Consider the following 27,468-nt stretch of genomic DNA (forward strand, 5'->3'; position numbering starts at 1 on the left):
AAGCCTCGTTTGCTAAAATCACGTGACTTGGGCCAGTTTAAAACAAGCTCCGAACCACTGATTCGAAACAAAAGATTCGTAATTGTTTCGAAGCCTCATGAAGCAGTGCTTCGAAAACGACCATCACTAGCGCGAGCGACACACCAAGGGACACAATGCTTTAGGCAATAAAAACAATTTATTGTTAAAAGGCACCAAAACACAAGAAAATATAATCTATTCCAGTAAATGTTTTGGACACACCCACATTTTTTTGCTTCCGACGCCCATACCATATTTTGATATTGCAATTAAACTTAGAAAAATGACTGAACTACTAAAAACTACTGAATTATATAAAAAATCCTCATATTTTACATTTTAAAAATATGATGGTGGGTCCGGGATACCTATTTTAGTGGGTTGCAAAATGAAAAGTTTGGGAACCCCTGCTCTAAGAAAAAACTTTATGGGCTTAAAATTAAAATCTCGGTAAAACGATTACAAAATGTCTTAAACGTTTATCACAAACGTGTAATTGGCCCATTCTGCCGTGCGCAGAGAAAAGTAACAGCCTGCACGTGACAATGCCACGCTGAGCGATCCTGTGGGACGCCTTTAGCAGCACTGGACCATTTTACTCCTAAACACTGACACTTTTAAAGTTGAATAGACATTAAATACAAAGCCATGAGTTAAATCACGTTAATTGTTTAGACATGTGAAACACAGTGGCGCCATAATCCTCCCATCGCTGTTTGTGCGCATTTTGCTCTTCCTGTCAGAAGCGTCAGGAACGCTTCTAAACGCAACGCTTCAGACATGCGCGGAAAGCAATGACAGAGCAGAACGGGCGTGGTTTGAGTCGACACCTAACCTAAATACACGCACCATAACAACAGCATAACTTTATATAGTATAGTATTGGTACCAAAACATAACTCAGTTATTTATAATAAACGAGAAAGCGTACGAGAGTGACAGCAGCGGATCAAGCATGTCTATACACGGTACATATGGTTCTCTTTGTGATACATAACAAACACCATGTGCGGGGGTTTTGGCTAATTTTATTATGTCTCTTTGGCTGTCAAAACACGGATGAATTTAGCTTAATAGTCGCTACGTTGATCGCGCATTTTCTCGTTTACTGTGAACCTTCAGAAGTGAACGCTGCGCAGTAACGCTTACTGTATGTTCAGTTGATAGAGGATCGCTTTGTATTGATTGTCTTTAGTCTTTGGTGACAATCGGATTGTTTACAACAAACTAATCCCAGTAATTCTGACTGCATTTTATTTTATTCTAATCTGTTGACTCCAGATGTTGGAAAAGTTTTACTATAGTATAATGGTGAAAATACCATGGTGCCTTGATTCATGTATTGCCTGATTACTACTCATGTGGTTTTAAAAATGATACAGAAAGGAATACGAATACTAAGATACTTGAAAATATATGATCAATTAGTATGTCAAAAATTGGTAATATTAAAAACATAGTAGTACCTACAGAATGTTGACCATGCCTCAGGTAAAGGGTATGGTGGTGCTGTTGTAGTACTGGGATACTATCGGATATACTAAGATAGATTGAAAAATATATATCATGGTATCAAATATTAAAATCAGTTAATATTGAAGTCAGGCAGTGAGTATCCACCATTTCAGTCCTAACTTTATTTGCTCAAACTGATTTTGACAAGTGAGAGAAGTCCTCAGGGCAACAAATTGTGTTGACCCAAATATAGGTGACCAGATTTTTCAAATGAAAACCAAGGACATATCCTAGTTAAATGGTCAAATATAATTAAAATCTCATTTCTTGTTATCTATGAATTAAAAAATGGGGACAAAAAGTTTTTTGATAGTTTTCTTCTTTTTATTGTTGTGGGTTCACTGCAAAAAATGACTAACTTCTTACTTAATAGTATTTTTGTCTTGTGTTCAGTAGAAATATCTAAAAAAAAAACCTCTTAAATCAAGATGCATTTTCTTGATGAGCAAAATCCCCTAAGCAAAATCTAGCTTTAAGACAAAAAAATTACATTAAAGTGAATTTGTGCTTAAAACATGCAAAAAAATATTTTTCTTGAATTAAGTGTTGGCATATTTTTTATTTTTTATTTTTTGCTTGTTTTAAGCACACATTTGATATTTTGTTCTAAAAACTAGACTTATTTTCTTAGGTCATTTTGGCCATCAAGAAAATGCATCTTGATTCAAGAATTTTTTGATATTTGTACTGAAAACAAGAGAAAAATACTAATAAGAAAGTCATTTTGTTTCTAATTTAATTAATTGCACAATTAAAATGGTCACCTTATCCAAATACAACATTTTTGTGAATAAAGCCCACCATGACCAAACCTTAAAATCAGAGGGAAATGATAGGTGAAAACAATGCTCTAGAAGCCTCCAATCCTGGTTGTAAACTTAAACTTGAAATAAACCTTAAACTTATTTCTGATATCTGATTGATTGATTGATTGATTGAAATCCACATAATGTTGACCTGAGGACATCAACCACTTGGCAAAATCAGGAGAGACAGTTTATTCATAAATGATAATGTGAGATTGTACAGCAAGTTGATCATACTAACTCAAATGTCATAACAACTCAAAGATCATCTGACTGACTATTAAACATTAGTTGTATTCTTTAAAGTCGCCATAAAATGGAAGTATAGCGATTATCTTATTTTCCCCCGTGGTGACGTATATTCAGCCTGAAATAAAAAAAGACAGGGCAGTATTTAAATTTGTCCATCGAGAACTGACTGGATCGTTGGATTTGAGTCATGTTGCTATTTGCTAATCGCTGGGATCTTCTCCCGGGCCCCGCCCACCTAACATACCATATGACGTGAAGTAAAGAGAGATGGTTTGGATGAGGGGAGGAGATTTGTGTTTTTGATTAAAGATTACAAGGGAACATTATTTTTTTTTAATGATGAAGCTCACAGATAAGTCATTTGTAAAAAAAAAATTACAGTTTTTAATTCCAATTTCATTGTGAGACATTTGTTAATTTGTGTGAAATGATTGCCAGAACAATCCAGCAGTATCTGATTTGATTTATTTTTGTCTACAGATATAAGAGATGGATTTATTAGCGGCGGTGGATTGTGCGGTTTGAAGACTGAAACAGATGACAGCACACCAACAGTGAGATCCAGAGGTCCCAGTCCGCTCAGTGACAGTATGGTAGAGGATCACACAGTTCATTTTTATACAACAGTTAGTTCAGGTTAACTTATTGGATAAAAAGCATGGCGGTTATCCTCTCAGGCTCCAACTTGTCAGGATTTATTTTGCGATAACAACCGGTTGGCTGTATATTATCCATTATTTTAAAAATCAGGCATTATTGTAAAGCATTTAGGTGAGTTCACACTACAGGACTGAAAGACAAGTTGAATTATTGTGGTGCTCACTCACTACACATCAAGATTTCTTGTCGAAATTCGTCGCAGACTACTTTACATGCACACCAATAATGCAATTATTTTCAATAATCAGAGTAAGGACTTAATGGCAATAAGATATTTTCATGACTAGTGCTATAACGGTACATTCACACGGGGCGTAAGCGTTAACGCTTATCGGAAGGCTTGTCTGAAGCGTGGCCAACAGCTAATCACAGTGGCCGCTACACATGCTCCGGTCTTCCATAAACGTAATTGGCTGGCTCTGCCTAGGTTATTTGCATAAGGTGATCTGATTGGCTGACACACGTTGCTGCTTGAAAAGTTGAGAAATGTTCAACTTCTGCCGCGAGCAACGGCACTGATGCGGCGCCGACGGATCCACAATTCAGTTCGGCAACGCATGACGTCACCCATTAAAAGTGGATAGGAAGCGTTAACGTTTACGCCCCGTGTGAATGCACCGTAAGTCTTCACTCCTGTTTGCATGCAGTTTTTATTTTCTGATTATTCACACATAGCCCAATGCAGAGCACAAATGATGAACTAACATATACTCTCCACTGTTTTAATTTATTTAAATGACAAACACGTTCTTATAGACATATTTCGTTATTCGGTGCCATGATGAAACTTCCTAATGTGTACTTCCCAATTCGCTCTTAAGGTGTGTGACAAAAACACACGTGCACTTTAGTGCGATATAGATGCGTTTAAAGTGTTTATATGGCCACATACTCAGGTATAAGCCACCTGTTTTAATATAATTATACTTAGTACGTTAATGAGCTTAATAGCATAATTTTTTTTTATTGTGTTTACATGAGGAAAAGTATAATCGCAATATTGCCAAAATCAAACTATAATCCCATTAAAAGGGTGCATGTAAACGTGGTCACTAATGCACAAACTACAAGACTCGAAATGCATCAATGACTAACAACAGAGTTTTCTAGCGTAAATTCATGAGAACTTGAAGTATTGCACAGATTGCTGTTATATCCACAGACACCAGATAGTCTGCGGGTTAGGCGGTAATGACAATCTGATTAATGATGGGTGGATGCAACAAGCAGCACAAATTTGGTCACAATCTGGGAGTTTGGTCACAGACTTTGGAAATCTGCCCAAATCTCTCTCATCCTGGATAGAAACAACTCAAATCCTAAATGAGGTTTTTAAAATGACTTTAATCAAAAAGTGTTGAGGTGAATACTGAGGATGTGTATAGTTCACACAGGTTGATAACATTAACACACATACACACTTATTTTTGAGTTTTTAACTCCTTTGAAACTAAGAAATTGTAATAAAGAGACATTTCATATATATGAGTGAACTGTACTGAAATGGTCACATGATTTCTTATTTCATTTAGATGTCTGAGGCAGACGATGATGGTTTCATACATGAAGTGTCACAGGATACAAAGGAGGTGATGAAAACAAACATATCTGTGCATCCGTAAGTTGTGGGTCTTGCTCTTTGGTAATTTATGAAAGTCTTTAATATTGTTTGAAGGGGGAGAGTGCCATTTCAACTGAGACGTATGGAGCTGATCTACAGAGGACTCTGGGAGAGATTCTTGCGTACTGTCAGGTACTACAAATCTTGCAAACATTGCTATTGTTGAGTATTACACGGCTCGTTGGCCTGCTTGATTCTGATTGGCCAGCCGCGACATTTGCAAGTTAGTTATTCCCAGATAACAACTGCTCAAAACGAATAACACGCGTTATCAAGGAGGCTACAAATCATTTTGACAGGTATAGTTTGATATAATTTAGTTTTGTTAAAAATTATCAAATAAAATATTTCAAATCAATATTTAATGCTCCTTACCTTACTTATGAGGTAAATAGCTGTGTAATAAGCAGGATAATGTACACTCAGCAGGTTTTTTATAGCGAAATAAGCCCCTTCGGTGTGATCATGTGATACAAGACCCAAGGCCTTGTTTTTTTTGTGGTAGTAAATTAGATTTTTTTTTTTAGGTCTTCCTTGGTTCCAATACCATATAACCCTACACCTGACAATATTAACCATTCTCTTTGTGCAGGTTACATATGGAGCCATTCTGAAACTTGATGAAAAGTTTGACATGCTCGAGACAAAAGTAGCAAACATTCAGAGCCTTCAGCAGAATCCAACACTTCTTTCAAAGGTGAAAATCACAAACATTAAACATACACGCTAGGACTGAGTGACATTCTTCTATCACTAATGCTTTATATGCTTCAACCTCTTTTTATTATTAAAGGGGTTGTGTATTTATTTATAATCTCATCTTTTGATTGTTATACCATAAAAATATCCTGTAAGTTTCAAAACTCTTCACTTCCTTGTATTTCAAAAGCAGTTTTTATTTAAACAAGATCAGAATACAACTTGTTTTAAATAGTGTGACTACGATGTCATAGTAATACGAAGATTGCCTCTGCAGAAGAATATCCACACCTTTTTAAATAATTACATGCATTGAAACTTTTTACATATGCAACACTGTTATCCAATAATAGTAGTGAGCGGTTACTTCCAAGTCAGTGTGTTTTAACATAAAGGCTCAAAAACTGGGTAGAAAAGCCTTTTACTGACTAATTATGACTTGTTTGGGTAAAAACTTTTCTAACACTATTAGTGCACCACAGAGAAGAGTACAAAATAATACAAGACATCACATAACCCATTAACTCTTTCACCGCCATTGACGAGATATCTCGTCAATTAAAAGAAAAAGCTTCCCCGCCAATGACGAGATTTTCTGTCTTTCCGCAATACCGCTATTATCCACCAATTATCCGCAACTTTTTAAAACCGGAAGTATTGCCCTATGGCAAGCGGCTGCATGTCCGTGTCTGTTTTAAAGATCGCTCTTAATGGGAACTCTATGAAAAGTCCATCACAAAAATGGAATTATCTCAGCTTTTTGCTCAAAATGTGGTGTTTTTGCAGAAACCTACCCATATTCAAAAGCTAATTACAAAAGAACCACTAAAGGTAGGATGAAACGTTTTTTTGTTTGTTTGAAAGCAGAGGGTCTGTTCTTTCATTTGGTATATTGTATGTTTACATATTTAAAGAAGAACATTTTCTGGAAGGCATTAAACTTTGCTGAAAATCATGAAAAACGCTGGCGGGCAACTTTTTTTTAAAAATGCTGGCGGTGAAAGAGTTAAAGTGCACATATTATGCTAAATCAACTTTTACAAGGAGTTTGGACATGAATGTGTGTTGGCAGTGTGTGAACACAACAACCCTACAATATAAAAAATACTCCCACTCTTTTTGTTAAAGAGCCACACAGATCCAAAATCGAAAATGACCTGTATTGCAGTGTGTCATGTAGCTGTCCATCATTGTAAGCAATGTGCAAAGTAGTTGAACCAAAAAGTGCACGATTAATAAAGTTATTGGCTTCTAAAGTAGGGAGTCGACTCTGAATCGCTGAAACGAGTCGTCATATGGATTGAATCTTCTGCCTGACTTTATCCACGTAATACCAACACTTTGCATAATAATCTCCGCCTACAGCCTTGCCCGCGGGAGAAACAAAAACTATGACCTTTCCACAGCTAAATTAGTTATTGTGTAAACATCATATCACGTTGTGTTTTTAGTTTGTGTTGTTTTCACTACCAAAGGATGAAGATATATGAAGAATCAGTGGTTAAAATTACTTTTTCGAAGAGGGATTTACTAGACATTTGGCAATGAAAGATGGTTCAGTACCCACTTTATTTGGAACAACATGCGTCTCCTAACCACAACCTGTAAGTATAATTATAGCTACATACTTGCTTAAATGAGTGTAAAAATGTTAATGTCTGTCGTCGTTTTAATAACCTGGACTAATGATGAATGATGTGTATTGATGTTGTTGTTTCAACTCTTAATATACTGTCAGAGAGTCATGTTAGCAAGTGGCTAAAGCATGCTGCACTTACGGTTTTGCTATGACCCGGTTAGCTTACATAAATGCTTAAATGAGTATAACATTTTAGTTTCTATCATTGTTTTTATTGCTTGGATTAATGATGAATGATGTGTATTGATGTCGATAATATCTTCTCAGTAAATCATGTAAGCATAGGTCAATACATGTTGCACTATTGTTGGTCTGCGGCACCACGACATCTGTGGTCTGTGTGGAGACTCTGTCAGTTGACCAATCAGAGCAGAGTAGGCTACTGAAAGGTGGGGTTTAGGAAGACTCATTGAAAGGCTTCACACAAATCGTTTGGGGCTCTCTAAGAAATGGAGTAATTTAAAATGTATATTTTGAGAAAATTTCAGTGTTTTTTTTGGGGGGGACTTTGCATGCATTTAAACCTGTTGTCCGGGACTTATAAACAGTGATAGGACGCTTAAAATTGGCATCTTACTGGCTCTTTAATCTCCATTAAACAAAAGCAGTGTCATTAGACACATCAATTTGATTCTCTTGCTAATGTGATGTCACACTGATAAAATCCCGCCCATGGCCACTGACTGATTGGTTAATTTTGCCCAAAAGCTTTTCTAAATGTGTTAGTTAGCACATTGTAGTGCTAATGTAGCTAAAGATACGGTTGTCTCAGACTGTAATTCACAGGAATCAGATCTATTTTTAATCAAAAGCACTCACTGTCTGTTGGTAAGTGAGTGAGAAGCTGTAGCTCATTTGCATTTAAAGATACACACATGAAATTTGCTCCCACCTAAATGGGGCATTTTGGACATGCTATAACAAATGATCTGTAGGGTATTAAGCTGAAACTTCACAGACCTTTTCTGAGACTTATATTACATCTTGTAAAACTGGGCATAAGACATGCCCTTTAAGAGCTTTTGGCCCGCTGTGTATTTTTAAATTCTTCCATGTTTTTTAATGACATCCTTGTATTTTATGTTTGTAAATTAACTTCCTCACTTTTTCCTCTTGTTTTAGAAGCCGTGTGTGTCAGACAGCTTCCAGAGCAGAACTGAAGGCTCCACACCACAACAACTTCACGTTTCCTCTCCACTTCCTTCTGTGAAGAGCAGGAAATCTCTGATGCTGTCTCATGGTCCTGAGGTCAAGACCCCTGAACGGCTTAACCAGATTCAATGCCAAAATACTGAGAGAGCCACAATTACCCAAAGTTCAACACAAGATCCATCCCTTAACACGAACATAACAACGCAACAGCAGGGTCAACTTCAAACCAGCCCAGAGAGCAGTGATCCAGCTGAACACATCTGTCCTGCAAATACTTGTAAGAATTTCAGTTTAAAACATTTCACAGTTCTTACAAACATTATCATTGAGACTTTTTTGTGTATTAAGGTAAAAAACTATATTTGACATTAACGCTACTGTTTGTGACACCTATAGGTTATGTGGGTAACTATGAGAGGAAAGTTTTTCTGCCAAAGTGTGTCGTACAGCGAGCGGGGAAAATGACGCGACCCAGCGCAGCTGCACGACATCTGTTACGAAACCTCTTTACGGCTCATGAACTTTCTCTAAGCAGCACCAACGGAAATCCAACCAGACGTCTGAAGAGACTCGACCCTAACAAGATCAGCGCCATCCGAGGTGAGCCGGACAGTTCATACAGCAACTCTCTCCGTGACATTGGACTATATCTAGTATCAGCTTTATCCTCAATGTTTTTCCTTGTGTCTTACTTTTCTGATCCAACATGCAAGTCAGCAGTTTTGACAGTGTGCTGTTTTTCACAGAATGGGCTGTAAAGAGGTTCCCAAAATTTGACCTTAGTGAGAAAGGCAAAGACTGGAAAATTTGTCTGTCTGTAATAAACTCAACGGCACGCTACTTTCGGTTCATGGCCAAGACAAGGAAGGTGAGACTGGAATGTATTAAACATGAACTTTTTTTGTATAATTATTATGATCATATTATTTAAAGGGGTCATATGATGTGATATCATGTTTTCCTTTGTCTTTGGAGTGTTAAAAGCTGTTTGTGCATGTATTGAAGTCGCAAAGATTAAATTCTCAAACACAAAGAGATATTCTTTCTAAAAGTGAAGGCTCATCAAAGCCTACCTAAAATGCCTCATTCAAACACGTACAACCCTCCCATATATCTTCTTCACTGTGCATAACACCAATGTATATGGAAAGAACGAAGGCATAACTTTTATTTTCGCTGTAGTATTGTTACCACCGCTGCCATGTCTCGGAGAGCTAACATTATGCTTTGGGACATTATGACATTCCAAATATGATAAAGGGGAAAACATTCCGTCACACGCTTAACGCATTCAGCCAATCACAATGCACTGAATAGCTGGCCAATCAGAGCACACTGCACTTTTCAGAACAATAAGCTTTGTAATAATCTACGTGTTTCAGAAAGGCGCAGCATAGAGGAGCAACAATAATGTACTGTGGGCCCTATTTTAACGATCTAAGCGCATTTTCTAAAGCGTACAGCACAACGTCTAAATGAGCGTGTCTGAATCCACTTTTGCTAATTTAACGACGGGAAAAATGATTTGTGCGCAGAGCGCATGGTCGAAAAGGGTTGGTACAATTTTTTTAATGAGTAATGGGGGTATTTTGGGCGTAACGTGCAATAAATCAATGAGAGTCTCAGCTCTCATCCCCTTTAAAAGCCAGTTGCGCTGGTGTTATGTCTAATCCCTATTAAGATGATGGACTTTGTAAACTGAAAAACTAAGCGAAGGAAGAAGACCCCCAATTTAAGATTAATGTTAAATAATTGTGTTGTTTTTCACTTGTATTGAAATTATTTTTTTTATTAAAACCTTTTAAAACCTGTTTTCTTTTAGTCATGGAAGTAAAAAAGCAGGTTTTAATTGCTTTAATGTATGGCTATCCAATATCATCAAAAAATTATTTACAAATATGTAAGAAAAGGTTTCTACTCTAAAAATACTTTATTTGTAACAAACAGGAGATAAAGAATTTACAAACAGCTCTCCGCATGTTTCAGCACTTTGGACAGCGGCATACAGAGTCATCATGTACAATAAATCTGTGAGGTAGCATTAAAAAAAAACATTTAAAACAGATGCATTTGTTTAAAGCAAAGCATTTATTTACTTACCAGGCTGCAGGTGAAGCAGCTCTTTACACCTTCTAACGTCTCATAATTAGTCCTCATTTATGTCCAATAGACTCAATAATAATCTTTTAAATTCAATCATTTAATCTTTCATATTTAAAAACGTTTTTGTGCTGCTGCGCATTCATGTGTGTGATAAGCAAACCTGCGTTGTCGTCGTCCCGTTTATAGGCGCATATTACTAATGCGCTCTTTAAATAACATAAAACATATTGCGCCATTGACTTTAGACCAGGTTTTAGTTGGTCAATGGCGTAGTCTATTTTAGTTGCCTCAAAATAGCAACACACCTCGTTTTCAGACCAGAACGCCCATGGGCGCAAAAGGGGGAGCAAATGCATTTGCTATTTAAACAACATGGCGCTTAACGTGACAATGATAATTGCCCAGGGTGGAAACTAGCAAAAGACACTTACGTCACGCATTGCGCTGGGTGTAAGATGGAGCCCTGTATGCGGAAAATAATGTTTTTTTGAACCTTAATCAACGTAAACACATTGCACTACACCAAATACACAAAATAATGTTGTTTTAGCAATGTCATAAGGGCTCTTTAAAATGGTCATAGCATGAAAATCTGACTTTTTCCATGTTTAAGTGCTATAATTGGGTCCTCAGTGCTTTTTTAACCTAGAAAACATGAAAAAGAACAACCCAGTAACTTTTTTTTTGTAAACCATTCTTTGCAAGCATGTGATAAATTCAGATCATTCAGATTTTTCCTGTTTTGTGACATAGATAGCAAGTCTTATCTAAGCAACGGCACTGCCATTTAGTGTAGAAAGAGAAAAAAAAATTGACAACACAATTGAGTTTGAATAATAACAAACCACCATTATGGCGATCAGTGTTTGCATTTCATCAGCTCATTTGCATTTTAAAGGACACACCCAAAAACTGCACATTTTTGCTCACACCTACAAAGTAACAATTTTAACATGTTATAATAAATTATCTGTGGGGTATTTTGAGCTAAAACGCCACATATGCACTCTGGGGATATCAAAGATTTATTTTACATTACATGTTTTTATATCATAATATGATCTCTTTAAGGGATAGCATGAAATATTTGTACATGTAAAATGTTCATTATGATATACCACTCAATTATTTTTAATGTCATTTGCTTTTTTATTTTGTAAGATTTAGGGGCAGTTTCCCAGACAGGGTTTATATTAGTCATTATAGGACTTTCAGTAGCTTATACTAACAAACAATGGCACTGATATATGTTTTAGATATGTCAGTTCAAGACGTTTTTAAATTAAGGCACATCAAACATGAATTTTAGTCTGGGACAAGGGTAAGCCCTGTCCGGGAAACCACCCCAAAAGGTTTTTTAAGTTTTCATTTATTATAATTGGAACATCTTTGTACACCTCAGCAAAATATGAAATCCGATGAAACGTTACCACCAGAGACGACAGCCTCATCTGGACATACAGCAGAGATTGATGTTGAGCTCTCAGACAGTGACACTGAGCAGATGAACAGGATTAACTCGCTGTCAAACTATAACAGCGGTCAGTGTGACCCTCACTTTATATCTGTTGTCTTTTTACACACTTCTTTAAAGTAATGTTTGGGTTTAATAAGCTCCAACAACACCATTATAGTGTATTGTTTATCTTAGAGTTCAGTACTGACCAGTGTTGGGTAGTTACTAATAATTAGAAATGTATTACTTTTTCCTTGAAAATTATATATATATTAAAAATAGTGGATTGAACATTCAAATTTAAAGTCTAAGATTCAAATGCAGGTTTTTTTATGTATCCTTCTAACTATACTTTTAAATACTTTGTAGAGTTAATAAGGATAATATAGTAACACTCTAGTGTAGTTTACAATTTCCACTATTAACTAGTTGTTTATTACCATTAATATTATTACTAGATATTGTCTGTTTATTAGCACTTAAAAAGCATACATTAATGCCTGATTCGGCCAAACCTTATTTTATATCCTTAATCCTACCAATACTTAAACTTAACAACTACTTCACTAAATATTAATAAGCAGTTATTATGAGTATATTGAGGCAAAAGTAGTAAATGGTAAGGTTAATACTGGGAATTGGATCTTAAAAAGTGTGACCAGAATAATTGATGTACTTTTATATGATTTATTTAATCTGTTTCAAGTCTATCTTTACATCATTACTTTCTAAATCCTATTTAGTAAATAATAAAATACTTTTTGGACAGTAATCTAATTACATGTTTGAAGATATAATTAGTAACTAGTAATTAATTTCTTTTTTTAGTAACTTACCCAACACTGGTACTGACCTATCTTCATTTTGTTTAAAAACAGAAATAACAACTATATTAACCCACAACTAATGGTCCCAGAAGCTTTAAAGCAATAATGGTACACTAAATGACGCATGTATTATCTAGTAAATATCCATGTATTATAGAGCTGTGAAGCCTAACCTAACTAATTCTGGAGATTTGTGTCATGTCAACAGATGCTTCCTGTTACATCTTGGATGGAAGTTCACCCAGACAAGGTTAGTACCGTGAGTAATTCAGTCATGCCAACATGAATGTTATTAGGGGCGGTTTCCTGGACAGGGATTAGACTAGTCCTAGACTAAAATAAATATAAGAGCTGTCCAAACTGCAAACAACTTGCACTGCCATATCTTAAAATACACCAGTACTGTTTGTTTTGCCTCAAAATGCTCATAGATAATGTTTTTATTAAGGCATGTTTGTTAAAAATTGTTATATTTCATAATTAAACTAAGGCCTAGTCCTGGTTTAAGATAATCCCTGTCCGGAAAAACACCAGTTAAAGTTTAATTTTTTAAAGTGTATTTTAGGGGTGGTTTCAGGGACAAAGATTAGCTTAAGCCAGGACTAGCCCTTAGTTATATATATATATTTTGTTGATAAAACAATAAACGCATGTTTGAGCCAGTGCCATAAGATACACACCAGTAACATCTTAAGGATTGTTTATAAAAGATGCTTAAACAACTTAATTTAACTAAGGCCTAGTCCTGGCTTTAGCTGAGCCTTGTCTGTAATACTAGGCCAAAGACTATAGTGCTCAACCAGGATCTTTTCTTTATGTGTTTTCATGATTGTGATCTTCTGAACAGTGCATCTCGGGCCGCCTCATCGTGAAGTAAAGGTTCCCGAGTTCGTCTTGTCTGCTGCACATCTGCGGACGCGTCCTGAGCTCATCGCTCGATATCTCATTAAATTCATCTTTCCAGAGGACGTACTAGTACGCAGTAACGTCTACGGTGCGCGACATGGCATTCAACCCCTCGACCATAACAAAATATCTGCACTTCGAGGTAAGAGATACCTAGTGCAAGCATGTATATGAATTTCACATATGCAGGGGTTAAAATGAAATTGAACCTTTCAAAACCTTTGAACTTGAAAAAATTATATATTATTAGGTTTGCTAAGCTATTCCACCTTATATGCTACAGTCCAGTGTTTATATCAATCGGGACTTTCTGCCTCCAATTGACAAAGGGAATTTCTCCCTCACAAACAACGACACACTTTTTTGATGACACGTGCGTATGCTATTCTGGTTAAAGTGCCCATATAAGGACTTTCACTGTACTTCCTGCACCGAAATTGCCCATAAAAGAAATAAAGCTAGATCGTTATGTATAAATCTTTCATGTTAAAAACTTGTACAAACCTCTGCAAAGCGAAGCATAAGGTTTTCAATAAGAACCAGACATTTTTCTTCCAATCTTTTATAGAGTACCTGTCGGAGCGTTTTCCCTGGATGAAGCTGGAGGAGGATGGAAGTGACTGGAAGGTTTGTGTTGGAGCTATAAACAGCACCATCCGCAAGTTTCGATATGAGCACAAGATGGGCATAAAGAGAAAGAAACGCTGAGACACGTCCACTCGAACTGTGATCAGCTTCGGTTTGGATGGTTATTTGTAATGTGTAGTATCTCTTTGTGTCAAGAAACACTATCACAGCATGTTTTTCTAGGATGTGTAAAGATTATATTATTTAAACTTATTTATTTTGGTTTGTTATTAGTCTTTACAAGTCTATATATATGAAGTTGAAGTATTTTAGCCAAGACAGCCGGAGCAAGAAAATTCACTTTTTATTTGGTAACAGAAATATTACAATTTTATAGCAGAAATCTGTACATATAGTAGATAAAATGTTTTGAAACAGCAACAGCTGTGGATAAAGAGAGCAGCAGTTATCTGAGCATCATATCAGAGACGCGTAGATGTGATGAGCCGAATGAACGGATCTTGAAACTGTAAGTATTGCACATGGACTGTGTGTTTGATTTAACAAAACAAATCCTTTGAGGTCTGAATAAACACTGCATTATTTCCACTGTCAGCAGCCTGTAATAAATCACAGTGACACTGTTTTATCAAACTGATTTATACATAAACTCAGTCTTAGTAGAAACAGGATTAACATTTATTGAGCAAACACACCTTCTCTGGCAGATGCGATGGTTTTTCGGCCTTTTTCCTCAGGGCTTTGGTAATGTTGTTGATAACTCCAACACACAGTGGCCACGTCACACCTCTTAGACTGACATCATACTGTGGGAACATCTCAGCAAGAAATTCTGAACACACACAAACATAGCATAGATGGTCACTTATAACCTTTTCATTGTCATGAAAGTGAAATTACTAAACCTAAACATAACAGCCTGATGCTCATTTACAAGAAACATTTAAGACAAGCACTTCTCATATAGTGGCAAGAAAAAGTATGTGAACCTTATGGAATTTCTGAATAAATTTGTCATGAAATATAATCTAAACTCATGTGTCATACATAATGTGTCTAAAAAATACTGATCTGAATTTTAAATGCCATTTTAATGCCATCCAGTCACTCACTAAAGTGATTACATAAAGGGGATCCCACACCGGCCACGCAGCTCAGCGGCGCGATGCGTCGAGTCACGTCTAGGACAACTCGGAAGTATTGTAAACCGGAAGTGCACATTAAATAGCGCGAGCTTCATCAGATAGCGTCTACTTCAAAATGCAAAATATACGTTAGCAGCCAATGTTAATCGTTAATGATTTGGGATAAATATGATGTTATTTAATGTTAAACTATGTGAGTGGCGCGAAAGGGATTTGAGCAACTTCCTGAGTCACAGCTGGGCGGCGCAGACAGGCACAGACAGGCGCAACCTGGCGGCGCTGGTGTGCGTATACTCATAGAAAACAATGTGTTGATTTTTTTTAGAACGGCGTGGTGCTGCGCGGCGCTGAGCTGTGCGGCCGGTGCGCGATCCCCTTAAGAATAAGTAATGAATAATTGACTATGGGCTGTTGAATTATTTGATAATAATGCACACCCAATGTAGTAATGCGGCACGAAGCGGAGTGCAGCTACACTGCGGATGTGCATTACTTTCAAATAATTCAATGGCCCATAGTCAATTATTCCTCTTATACCACAGTTACCACAGACATTGCTCTGTTGGTAATTTTAAAGGAATAGTCTACTCATTTTCAATATTAAAATATGTTATTACCTTAACTAAGAATTGTTGATACATCCCTCTATCATCTGTGTGCGTGCACGTAAGCGCTGGAGCGCGCTGCGACGCTTCGATAGCATTTAGCGTAGCCCCATTCATTCAATGCTACCATTTAGAGATAAAGTTAGAAGTGACCAAACACATCAACGTTTTTCCTATTTAAGACGAGTAGTTATACGAGCAAGTTTGGTGGTACAAAATAAAACGTAGCGCTTTTCTAAGCGGATTTAAAAGAGGAACTATATTTAATGGCGTACTTCGACTCGCCTGAAAAGTCCGCTCCCCTTCTCCCTCTCATAATGGGAGAGGGAGGGTGTTACTGCGCCGAGTCGAAGTACTCCTATAAGTGCTATTACGGCATAAAATGTAGCTCCTCTTTTATATATTAGAATGCTTTATTCTGACTGGTTGAGATATATATATATATATATATATATATATATATATATATATATATATATATATATGTATGAAGATTTTGGTTAACGCGATAAACGGAATTAAAAAAAAAATTGTTACCACTAAAATTAGTATTATACTGGTCAGTATTAAAAAGTAAATTCTTAATTTTACCCAAAATTTGATATCCACCGTGTTATTCTGTCATCTTTTCTACTTTTTTTCCCAAAACGCGATGAACGCCACTCCTCCTTCCTTGCAGAATGCAATAACTCTGCTCAACAAATCACACCACACAATTCCACGCATTGTAAACAACAATGGCACAAATTGAATACACACGAAATCCTAGTTTTCCTCATCTACTTTGTACTTTGTGATCAACAAACAAACAAACACAAAATAATACTTTTGATGGCATTGATAAATCTGTGGTGGGGAAGAAACATAAGCCACAATGGCAACGGAAAAATGTCGGCTGTTGCTTGTTCTCACACGACAGCATCAAGCTTCTGTCATGCTAACACATTGACCCCAGGGGATCATATAAAAACTTTTCATCTTTTTTACGTGAAGTCAACGAAAACCGAGCAGGAACAAAACATTTTATAGCTGATCGCTGTCAAAAAAGTTCAGCGACAACGTCTCAAGGATAACAGCAGCAATGACAGTGTTCTTAATATGATAAAGTAAGTGTTTGATTAATGCACAGTGTTTCCGCTATATACATTCTACCGTGGCGGCCCGCCATGCCTAAAACATCCCCGCCACGCCTGCGGTTGTGGATAGAAGGGATACAGCAAACGAAATCTCACTGGATGACCACTGTTTTATCCTAATCCTTTAACCAACCCAACTCTAAACACAAAATTTCACACGATTGTAGGATGTATTTGTATCTCATTTAGCCAGAGCCGCTGTTTTCATCCTAATAATCCTACCTCCAAATCTAATCCTTAACTTTTCGGCATTTGCTGTATCCCTTCTAGACAAAACCCACAGCGGCAGCTCGCAAAAAAGCTAGAGAATGTCCGCCCTGCCAGACTGGCTGTCTTAGAAATAAATTCCTTTCTGGATTCGCGTTGTTAACTCATTTATAAATAAATCTCCTAAAAAGTATCATAATTTCTTCCATGGGTTTAGTTTAATGAACAAATAGATTTAAATCAACAGAGGATGATTAGGCTACGTCTCTGTTTTGAGAAATAATAATAAAATAAATAAGCCTATACGAAATATGTTACACTTAAATAATAATTACATTGACAAAACGAATAAAAAAGTATTTGAGTTTCTGTTTTTTTTTGTGACGCGCTGACCAAAGCAGCAGAAAGCACGTCATGTTTTTAATGATTTTAAATAAGCACAAAGTTTTATCCTTATTGTGAGTTTACACAAATAAAAATACATAATTTGAAGTTTCGAATATTATTTTTCTTTTATCTTTATGACTATAAATTTAGGGTAATTTAAGGTGCAAGGTCATCACGCATTTGATGTTCACCGGCGCATATACACGGACGCAGCGCAGGGCTGCGAGAAAAGACATTATTAAACTTTCGATTTAACATATTACGAGTTTTTTGGACATTCGTTTGGAATCACTGTACTCATATTATCAACTTATCTGGCCATTAGTTATTCAGAATATAGGCTATAAGCGCAGTAGCGCGCTGCTGACCGCTCAGCTGTCAATCAATCTTCTGTGCTTTAGATCGACACTCACAAAGTTTCACATTAAATGATATGATATTTGTCCAAAAACAAAAGGCTAAATACTGAATACTAATATGCGACTGCAAGACATTAATAGTCAAATCTGTTTGTAAGGAAACTTACATTATTCCCGTGGAAGAGAAGAACGTTGGTAATAGAAACTTGAGGCAGACGGTGAGACTGTTTTATCTGTTTTCAGACGAAACAGCAGGGTCGGGGTACCCCCGGGTGAACCGCATAATATTTGATGTAACGGGTGTAATAATAGGCTTTTCGCGCGTCATTTGCGTTGTAGATGCAGGTCGGGACTCAATAGACAAGAGTAAAATGCGGGTCTAACATCCAAGACCAAAATTCGACTCGTTTTTAAATGGTCCCGTGCTTTGTGTTTAAGATCTGTCTGAAGACCGTTAAAGGTTTCTATTCAACTGCGCGATTGCGGTGTGACCGGCTCGGGGTCTTTATGTCAAATGGTCCGGGTGTGAAATAAAATTGCTGCTGATGGATGTTCGGTCAATCACAGCGGTGCGGATTATCAAACAGGACTGTGCGTGACTTTGCAACAGGGAACTGTAATGCTAAACACGAGCACAACTTGCAATGCACACTACATTAAAACTACAATGAAATACGTAGCTATGTAACGTTTTTTAAGAAAATATATTTTAGATCAAACATAGAAAAGCAATATGCTATAAATATGAGGAAAAGTAAATGACAGCATGAAAATGATAAAAAAATACATGTTAGTTTACTGTAGCCTATATTCTACTTTAAAAAAAATAATGTACATTTATAATCATCATGGGCGCCCCCTGCCGCCACAGCTGAAAAAAATCCTAGAGGAAACACTGATGCAATTAATGTTTATTTTTTAATCAGTGTAAACCACTAGTCAACTAAATGAATATAACATGGCAAAGATGAATGCACATTTAGATATTTATTCAATAGATTTATAGCATTTTGAAAAAAATTGTAATGGATTTATCATTATTTATCAGTTTTTATAAAAAATCTTTGAAAATCAAATTATGGATTTAAATTTTTAATGTTATTATAACCTAAAGACCAGAAAATAGTGGTTTTCATCTTGTCACTTTCTTGGTATAGAAAACACGTTTTTACCGAAATAAGTCAAAATGGATTTATTGCGTTTTGGAACCAAATTCTTCATTTGTTTTTGAATGGATTAAAATCACTTGATTTAAAACTGCGGTGCTTAAATACATGTACAAACGTTAGGTTTTCGTAACCATGTGCACAGCAACATGACATGGGCGCATAACCTCAATAGAAACGATAGTCCAAAATCTCTACCGTCACTCAATTTTGTACTAATTTATAAATACCTACTGATTTAACGCCCAGCTCCAGTTGACAGCATTTATATGTACATGTTCTTGGTTTTGCATTACACACTCTTAAGATTTACAATAAAGAGAGAAGGGTTACCTCTGAGGGCTTCAATTTTGTTTGGGTCGAGTTGTTTGATCCCTTTATCGTGGTTTCCTGTGATAGCACTCGAGGACAGAGTACTGCTGGTGAAGAGAGAATAAAGCACAGGTACCAGAGCCTTCTGGGGTTCAGCTTCTTTAAACGCTTCCTTGTACACAGACAGCGGGATCCACACTTTACGCAAAGGGCTTCCGATCATTACTGAAAACAAAAGAACCAACCACAGTTTCACATTGTGTTGAAAAAACTCCTGTTAAACTCCTAAATGATGTGACTTCAAGTTTTATTCTCTAGATGTGTTTCAATCTGCAAAAAGAAAATCATATTCACAGACAATAACTTGAACACTTCATCTATATAGTTATGTATTAAAATATGCTGTGATGTTTTATTGGATTTTTAAAAAAAAATTGATATTCATTTTAGCATTTCAATAAACATTTAACGCACATTTGGCATAACCTAGTATTATTTCTTAGTCAGCTTTATGATATATTTATAATAAACATTAGTTAACACAGCAATATTAGTTTAGGGTTTCAAACTGTATCATTCATTTGTATAAAAAACTTTTGAAATATGAATGATGATTTTACTGAACATGATTACAAAGATTAAAGTTGACAAGTGTTTCTATTTGTCATTGACCTAAAGCCCGGAATACACTGCAGGATTTTTGCCCTCTTATAAGATCATTAACGTATCACACTGTGCGACACGGAGCGTTTAAACTCGGGTACGACAGGCATGTAGACTGTACGATGATGACACGAAAGCTTCGGCGAATTTCGGACACTGTCAGAAAACTATCGTAGGCTATCTTTGGACGCAAGACCGGGAAAACGTCCGTCTTTGAACCTTTCTCATTGTACGACATAGGACCACAGATAAAGAGCCACGATCACAGAAATCGCGACGATTGTTTCACGATGGCAATCTTTCGTCTGGGACAGCCAATAATCGTGCAGTGTATCCCGGGCTTAAGTGACATCCAAACACTTAAGTTACTTAAATGTTTCCAATGCATTAAACTAATATCTTACCGTTCTTATTCACATCAACCTGTACTGTGACCTCCTTTTTGTTGAACGTCTTCTCTGGATACACTTGGTGCTCGTCCACCTGGGCCAAGCCTTTCCTCCTCTTCTTCTGAGCCTTTGAACCCGTCTTAAACTGAGAGCCTTTCTTCATCATCTTTGATGGCTGTGGATCATCCATTTCTACTGTAGAGATCCCATCTCGCAAAGCCTCCGACATGTGCTGAGCAAGATCAGGAGTCCCAGACTGGCGTTTGGATCTATTATCATGGCCACGGCCACCACGTCCTTTACCGCGTCCTCTCCCCCGGCCTCTCCCTCGCCCACCAGCAGAAGGATTGGCCAACTGAAGACTGCTGTTGTCCACCCCAAGATCTGCCCTGTTTAGACCGTCCTGAGCAGTGTTTCGTTTCCAGGGAGGGATCCATTGTTGATTTCTCTTTACTGGTGGACCAAGACGTTGTGCCAAAGACCAGGACAGTGACCCTTCTTCAATAGGCAGCTTTGCCTGTCTCAGACAAAGGCGGTACACTTTAGTACAACTGTTGTTAAAATTATGTTATCAAGAAATGTCAGCAATTACATTTCCATGGACAGACTAAATAAGGAAACTTCAGAGTGATACAAAACTTATATGTAGAGTTCAGAGCATTTTTATTATGCTTTTATGTTTAGTTTCAGAAATAGACACTTGGCATTTAAATAGTTATTGTTCAGTAATTGAAATTGGAGAGGTCCAAGTGCTTAAAGGGACACAAGTTCGAATGTGATCCATGGTTGAATCTTTGCTGAAAAATTGGCGTGCCGTCCAACGAATTCTGCCAACAAAGCGTTATTTTTCAATTGTCTGAGGCCGGGATTCAGTGTATTTGAAGCAAAGATATTTGAGAACGTATAATATGTGCCGAGAGCATTCGGTTAAAGGATTAGTCAATTTTCTTAAAAAGAAAAATCCAGATAATTTACTCACCACCATGTCATCCAAAATGTTGATGTCTTTCTTTGTTCAGTCGAGAAGAAATTATGTTTTTTGAGGAAAACATTGCAGGACTTTTCTAATTTTAATGGACTTTAATAGAGCCCAACATTTAATCCTTAACTCAACACTTAAAGGCGGAGTCCATGATGTTTGAAAGCCAATGTTGATATTTGAAATCACCTAAACAAACACGCCCCTACCCCAATAGAATCTGGACCTTCTGTTGATAGATCCGCCCCACACATACGCAATCCGGCATTTTATTTGATTTGATTGGCTATAAGTGTGTTTTGGTAGACGGCCCGTCTAATTTTCCAAAGCGTTTTTCAAACATCGTGGACTCCGCCTTTAACAGTTTTTTTCAGCGGAGTTTCAAAGGACTATAAACAATCCCAAACGAGGCATAAGGGTCTTATCTAGCAAAACGATTGTCATTTTTGACAATACAAGTGACAGGTGTGCACTTTTAAAGCACAACGTCTCATCATGTAGATCCGGTCGTGATGCGCCAGCTGACCCCACGCAGTGCGTAGTGACGTGAAGAGGTCACAGAGGACGAACGTGAAACTCTGCCCCAGTGTTTACAAGCGTCTTGAAAGAGGACCGTTCCTACATTTTTATATGTCAACTGATACTAATTAATGTCTTTGTGGCAGTTTATTGTTTAAGATGGTTCGCAAATGTGCGTTTTATATATGTAACACGTGACCTCCCTACGTCACTACGCATTTACGTTAGGTCGTGCTGGACCGGACCAAGACGAAAAGTTGTAGTTTAAAAGTGTATATTTGTTATTTTTCTTGTCAAAAATGACAATCGTTTCTAGATAAGACCCTTATGCCTCGTTTGGGATTGTTTATAGTCCTTTGAAACTCTGTTGAAAAAAACTGTTAAGTGTTGAGTTAAGTATTAAATGTTGGGCTCTATTAAAGTCCATTAAAATGAGAAAAATGATGACATGGTGGTGAGTAAATTATCTGGATTTTTCTTTTAAGAAAATGGACTAATCCTTTAATATCATTATCTCATGGTGTATCAGCGTAAGATTTAGGTAAAAAGACAGCACATTACCAATAATTAATAACACCAGTAAAACGATATCACTTTTAGTTCTGAGCAAATAGTCAATCTTTACAATACCTCATATGTCATCTGTCTGTCAATTTTCTGTTCAAGTCTCTCAACTGCAGCATGCAGGAACTAAAAGGCAAAAAACAACGATTATATTTTGTGACTTAATCTGTACATCTTACATGCACTACTCAACTCACTGCATTTGCATTAGTACTTACACACAATGAGTTTATATTTTTCATTGAGCTGGGAAAACGAGTTGTTTCTTACCCTACAATGGTTCAGGATTTCAAGCAATATATTCTGCTGATCCTCTCCAACAACAGACTTGCTCTGAACAAAAAAATAAATATGATAATGAGTAACCAGATTGACCTGTAGCTTTAATCTGTGCAATATTTCTATTACTATAAATTAGCACTTTTTTAATTTATTGAATTACATGACGGTCCCTCCGTATACTCATAACAGTCCCTATATAAAGATAATGCAAAGACATTGTAGGATTAAATGGACCCTACTGATATAGACACTACAAATTTGTTGCTTTCCCCATGTCACTGAATTTCAGACAATAAGAGACAGGCCAAAACTTAACTAACCAGGACTGGTGTATTGGGAAATACAGGAGGCTCCATTGCAGTTAAAGGACTAATAACAGTGTGTAAGCCAGACATCTCTGTAGGACACGTATACGAACTGGACTGTGGTAGAGCTGGTTGAAATGTGGGCTTCTCACCAGACACACATTCATTCTTCGCCTTAAGACAGAAAATGATCATTATTGATACATTACTGAGATGTTATGGACAGCAGACTTTCTTTTGTGTCCCAGCAACTTATTTTAAGGACTACAGAACAATAAATTGTAATACATTATGAAATTGCTTCAACAGAGCCTTGCATATGAGACAGCAGGTGCACCAAGCAGGTTTCATCACGAGGACTTTTCATGTGTGTATCGTAATGAAAATAATGCATTATTACTTACCATTAAACTTAAAAATATCGTAGAGATAATGGTTTTATGCGTACTCAAAAGATGTGATTCACTGTTAACTGTGGGGTGCATGGATGTTATGGTAACAGGATACAGCGTGCTATGAGAGGGATTGTTTATTCGCATTAGTAAATTAAAGCCCAAAATATTCACCAAGTTGTCTACTCTATTTATAATGACAGATATTATATTTCATTTATTTTTATGAGACATTTTTCATTTCTAGAAATATTTAGTACAGAGTATGACAAATAATGCAGGATCCCAAAAATGTGATATTTCGCAAACAACTGTCTCTAGTAAGCCCTCAAACTAATAAATGTGACCATTTAGTGCATTAGATATGATGTGTTCCCTACCGAGATGGACACAAATATGGCAGCGGAAGTGACGTCTTTGGTACCCATGAATACTTAAAAGCACTCTTTTCTTCCTTTTTGGACAACCAATCGATTAGGGCAGCAGCTATTGATTCTTTTTGTAATCGATTAATCTAGCACTGAATCGATCGATTAATCGAGTAATCGGATAACATTTTTAGGCGTGTTTTTAAACAACCAGATAAATAATGCATAACGAAAATGACGTGGCTGTAAAATGTTCAAGCATTTGGTTTTTATTTCTAAAAAAAAAACAGAGGTATTGACATTTGGCTCCAAAAAATAAGCCTATTTATTTCAAATTTTACCCATTTAGTGTTTATAAGTGCCAGTGAAAACAGTTAAACACTTTCATTTATTAATATGCAAAACAGGTTTCATGCTGTAATCTAGCCCTAACATCAAAGTAAATATCTGGTTTATGTACATTTCTACACCTGCAGCATTTCCCATTAGGCTACTAACATAATAAATCATTTCTGGGGTGAGCCTATTTGCTATGGTAACAGCCTGTGTGTGTGCGCGCACGTGCACCTGTGTTTGTGTGTGTGTGTGCACGCGTGCTGTGCGTGAGGAAGAGTGACACCCCACTCAGACGTTCAGTTGCTTCATTCATTGCAATTTGGTTTTGGCAGAAATACATACATTAATTTTCAATAGAACGCTGCATTTGGTTTGCATCGCTTGCATTGCGGTGCATTTTAGGTTAAGAATCCATTCGAAAAATCACAACTTCACGTCCCGCTGTATACAGTGAATGAATGCTGAAATTATTGTTGCGTGGCTACATAAAAGTTTAAGCATATGTGATGCATTGCGCGATCGGTCTGACTCGCGTGAGAGAGACAATGCGTGTGTGTGAAGGGGTTCATTTTTAAACTATACTCTCTTGCAATTGAACTTGAATACGTTTACTACTTAAAACATCAAAGCTAAACATCATATCTAGTGAAACCGCATAATGACATCGCTACAAATACAGTATGGGATTAAAATCAGCGAAAGCTACGTTACCTTAATTCAGCGACGCTTGGTAAAACAGCAGTGGATGTTTTCGGTTCAGATGCTGAATGTAATGTAATGATAAGAATAATGATCCCAAACTTTATACATTCTCTCTCTGCCGTTTATGGACAGATTTACTCTCCGCCATCGTGACAACTAAATTCAAAATGTAACACGTGCTATGATGTGCTTTCTGAACATTGAACACGGTCTGTGTGAATCAGATCTCTGTGCGTGTAGTGCGCGTCATAGGAATTTAACGAGGCTTCGAGGCAGAATTTTTGCATCGAGGAATTTTTTGAATCGAGTACCTCGATGAATCATTTCAGCCCTACAATCGATCACAGTCTTTAAAGGTCTGTGTCACTTTTTGCAAAGGGGTCAGCCATGTCTCCTTACTAAGACAAAAGTTTTTGTATTGTCCTTGCTCAGAGTTGCTCTCAGATTGGTCCTGAATCGCCTTAACCTAACGCTACGTTTACACGGAAACGATCTGAAGAGAAAACAATTTGATAGAGGTAATTAATGCACCTTCTATGATCAGTAATACTAGCTGTGAATATTTCGTACAACTGCTGGAAAGACTCTTGCATATTTATCAGAGCTGCTATGGCAACATGAAGGTCCAACATATGGAAATAATCTGACATGTTTGTTGTTATTTTCCTGAACTGGCGCATGCCTGTGACTTAAACGCATATGCGACAAAACCCACCATGAGCAGAGTTTTGCGTTTTTACCCTTTAGACGGGAACGCGCCGGTAGAGCGTTTTTAAGATTTCCACTCCGGAGGGTGGTTTCACTTTTTTGCGTTTTTAAGCCCCAAAAACGCTGTCGCTGTGTAAACGAAAGGCACATCCGATAAAATATTTTTTACGTTTTCACCCTCGAGCGTTTTCGTGTAAACAGGGCCTAAGACTCCTGCATAAGAGGTTTTTAAGCTAAATTAGGAGATCTCTGAGAGACTCAGACCGACAGACACATACTGTACCCTGTTTACTGAACTACTGTCTGGATTGTGATCTTGTCTCGTCGTCATATCTTCTCTTTTAAAACTCATGCTGGAAGATGGTATCTCCTGGGACGCAGCATCTTCCCGCTCATCTATGACAGAAAATGTGGCATGAAATGTAAAGTTAGATTCCTGCGTTTGTTTGCAAAAACACTGGGTTTGTTTTGTTATGTAAATGACATTACATTAAAGCCAAGTTAGTCAACACGTGACACAAATTTAAGCATGTTGGACTCATAAACTAAGCATTCAATATTATTAAGTTTATTTCTGAAAGGCGGCTTTTATCACACTTTTTGATGTAGATGCACGGTGTTTTGAATGTTAGACAGACAGAAAGACATTAAACGTCGTTTGGAGAGGCATACAGTTCAAGTCAAACCTTTCTCTCTGTCGTCTGCTCTTCTCCAGGTGGAAATGCCGCATGAGTCCGAGAGTTTATCTTCATCTTCCTCACTCTCTGAGGACTCGACAGGAGCAAATATACTCAGATCCATCTCGCATTCACTCGTTTTATCTTCATCTTCAAGCTGGACAACGATATAATGACTATCAGAGTCAAAGAGACCGTTTGCTTCATCGTCATCATCTCTATCGTTAACGTTATTTGAAAAACTTTGAGGACGAGAAGTGGAATCGATATCGTGTTTATCCTTCATTTTGGGTGAAAACACGCAAACGTAACGTTGAGTATCAAGGCTTTGTACGAGCAAGATATGTTTACCCTTCACAAGTAAATAAATACAGATTGATTTTCACTAACTTACAAGACACGCTTTCACTCGTGGATGTGCAGTTAGCTTGTGTGTGTTTGTTTGTAGCAGGAATGGGCGGATTGATCTAGAAATAGCACTACTTAGCAGTTAGCTCGATGAATAATCATTATATAATAAAAATGTTGATGCAGGGAGAGTATTAAACAAACTGTTTATTATATTCGTTATTTAGCATAAAAATATTCTGTTTTACAAGCTTCCAGAGGGGAATATGCGCATTATAGAAGCAAATAGCCGTGTTAGATAGGAACTATTTCTTCTTCCGCGTTCTCTTCCACACGCAGAAATGTTGAAAAACACATTTTCTTCGTTTTAAATTATTATTATTATTCAATTCTTAAACAATGTCAATAAGAGATACATAGGCACATTAGCTACCAGGTGAATCAAAATAAGAAATAAAAACATTCCCATTTTACTTTACTTATAAAGTTGTTTGCTTATTTGTTTTTATTTTATTTGCTTGTTTCAGATGGTTTGTGTATAATAAAAAAGTCATTTTCTGAATGTGGGAAAAAAGGTTTTGCAAAGAGCATTATATTATCCTAATGAAATAGTTGTATAATATTGTTACGTTGTGTTTGGACCACGTGCTTTAGCATCTGTCAATCAAACAGAA

At 36.8% G+C, this 27,468-nt stretch overlaps 2 protein-coding genes across 8 annotated transcripts; one reads left to right on the forward strand and one right to left on the reverse strand.

Moving 5' to 3' along the window:
- The first annotated feature begins 628 nt into the window (after positions 1-628).
- On the forward strand, positions 629-14,878 carry LOC129430817 (BEN domain-containing protein 2). 7 transcript variants are annotated; one of them, XM_055188378.2, is made up of 12 exons: positions 629-989; positions 3,075-3,220; positions 4,787-4,843; positions 4,930-5,007; positions 5,468-5,572; positions 8,339-8,642; positions 8,762-8,965; positions 9,112-9,233; positions 11,871-12,009; positions 12,960-13,001; positions 13,599-13,799; positions 14,226-14,878. In XM_055188378.2, the coding sequence occupies exons 1-12, from the start codon at positions 977-979 to the stop codon at positions 14,363-14,365; spliced, it is 1,551 nt and encodes a 516-aa protein (XP_055044353.2). In that variant the 5' UTR covers positions 629-976; the 3' UTR covers positions 14,366-14,878. The 7 variants fall into 7 exon arrangements, with proteins under 7 accessions (XP_055044353.2, XP_055044352.2, XP_055044354.2 ...); XM_055188377.2 differs by having other exon boundaries at positions 632-989; positions 8,336-8,642; XM_055188379.2 differs by having other exon boundaries at positions 632-989; positions 4,936-5,007; positions 8,336-8,642.
- LOC129430816 (uncharacterized) lies at positions 14,570-26,919 on the reverse strand. The gene is made up of 9 exons (XM_055188376.2): positions 26,456-26,919; positions 26,053-26,165; positions 23,279-23,437; positions 22,947-23,009; positions 22,743-22,802; positions 20,630-21,131; positions 19,584-19,787; positions 14,941-15,077; positions 14,570-14,844 (listed from the first exon to the last, which is right to left on the reverse strand). The coding sequence occupies exons 1-9, from the start codon at positions 26,730-26,732 to the stop codon at positions 14,785-14,787; spliced, it is 1,575 nt and encodes a 524-aa protein (XP_055044351.2). The 5' UTR covers positions 26,733-26,919; the 3' UTR covers positions 14,570-14,784.
- Between the last annotated feature and the right edge of the window lie 549 nt (positions 26,920-27,468).

The sequence above is a fragment of the Misgurnus anguillicaudatus genome, chromosome 13 (genome assembly GCF_027580225.2).
Source record: "Misgurnus anguillicaudatus chromosome 13, ASM2758022v2, whole genome shotgun sequence".
Classification (NCBI taxonomy): domain Eukaryota; kingdom Metazoa; phylum Chordata; class Actinopteri; order Cypriniformes; family Cobitidae; genus Misgurnus; species Misgurnus anguillicaudatus.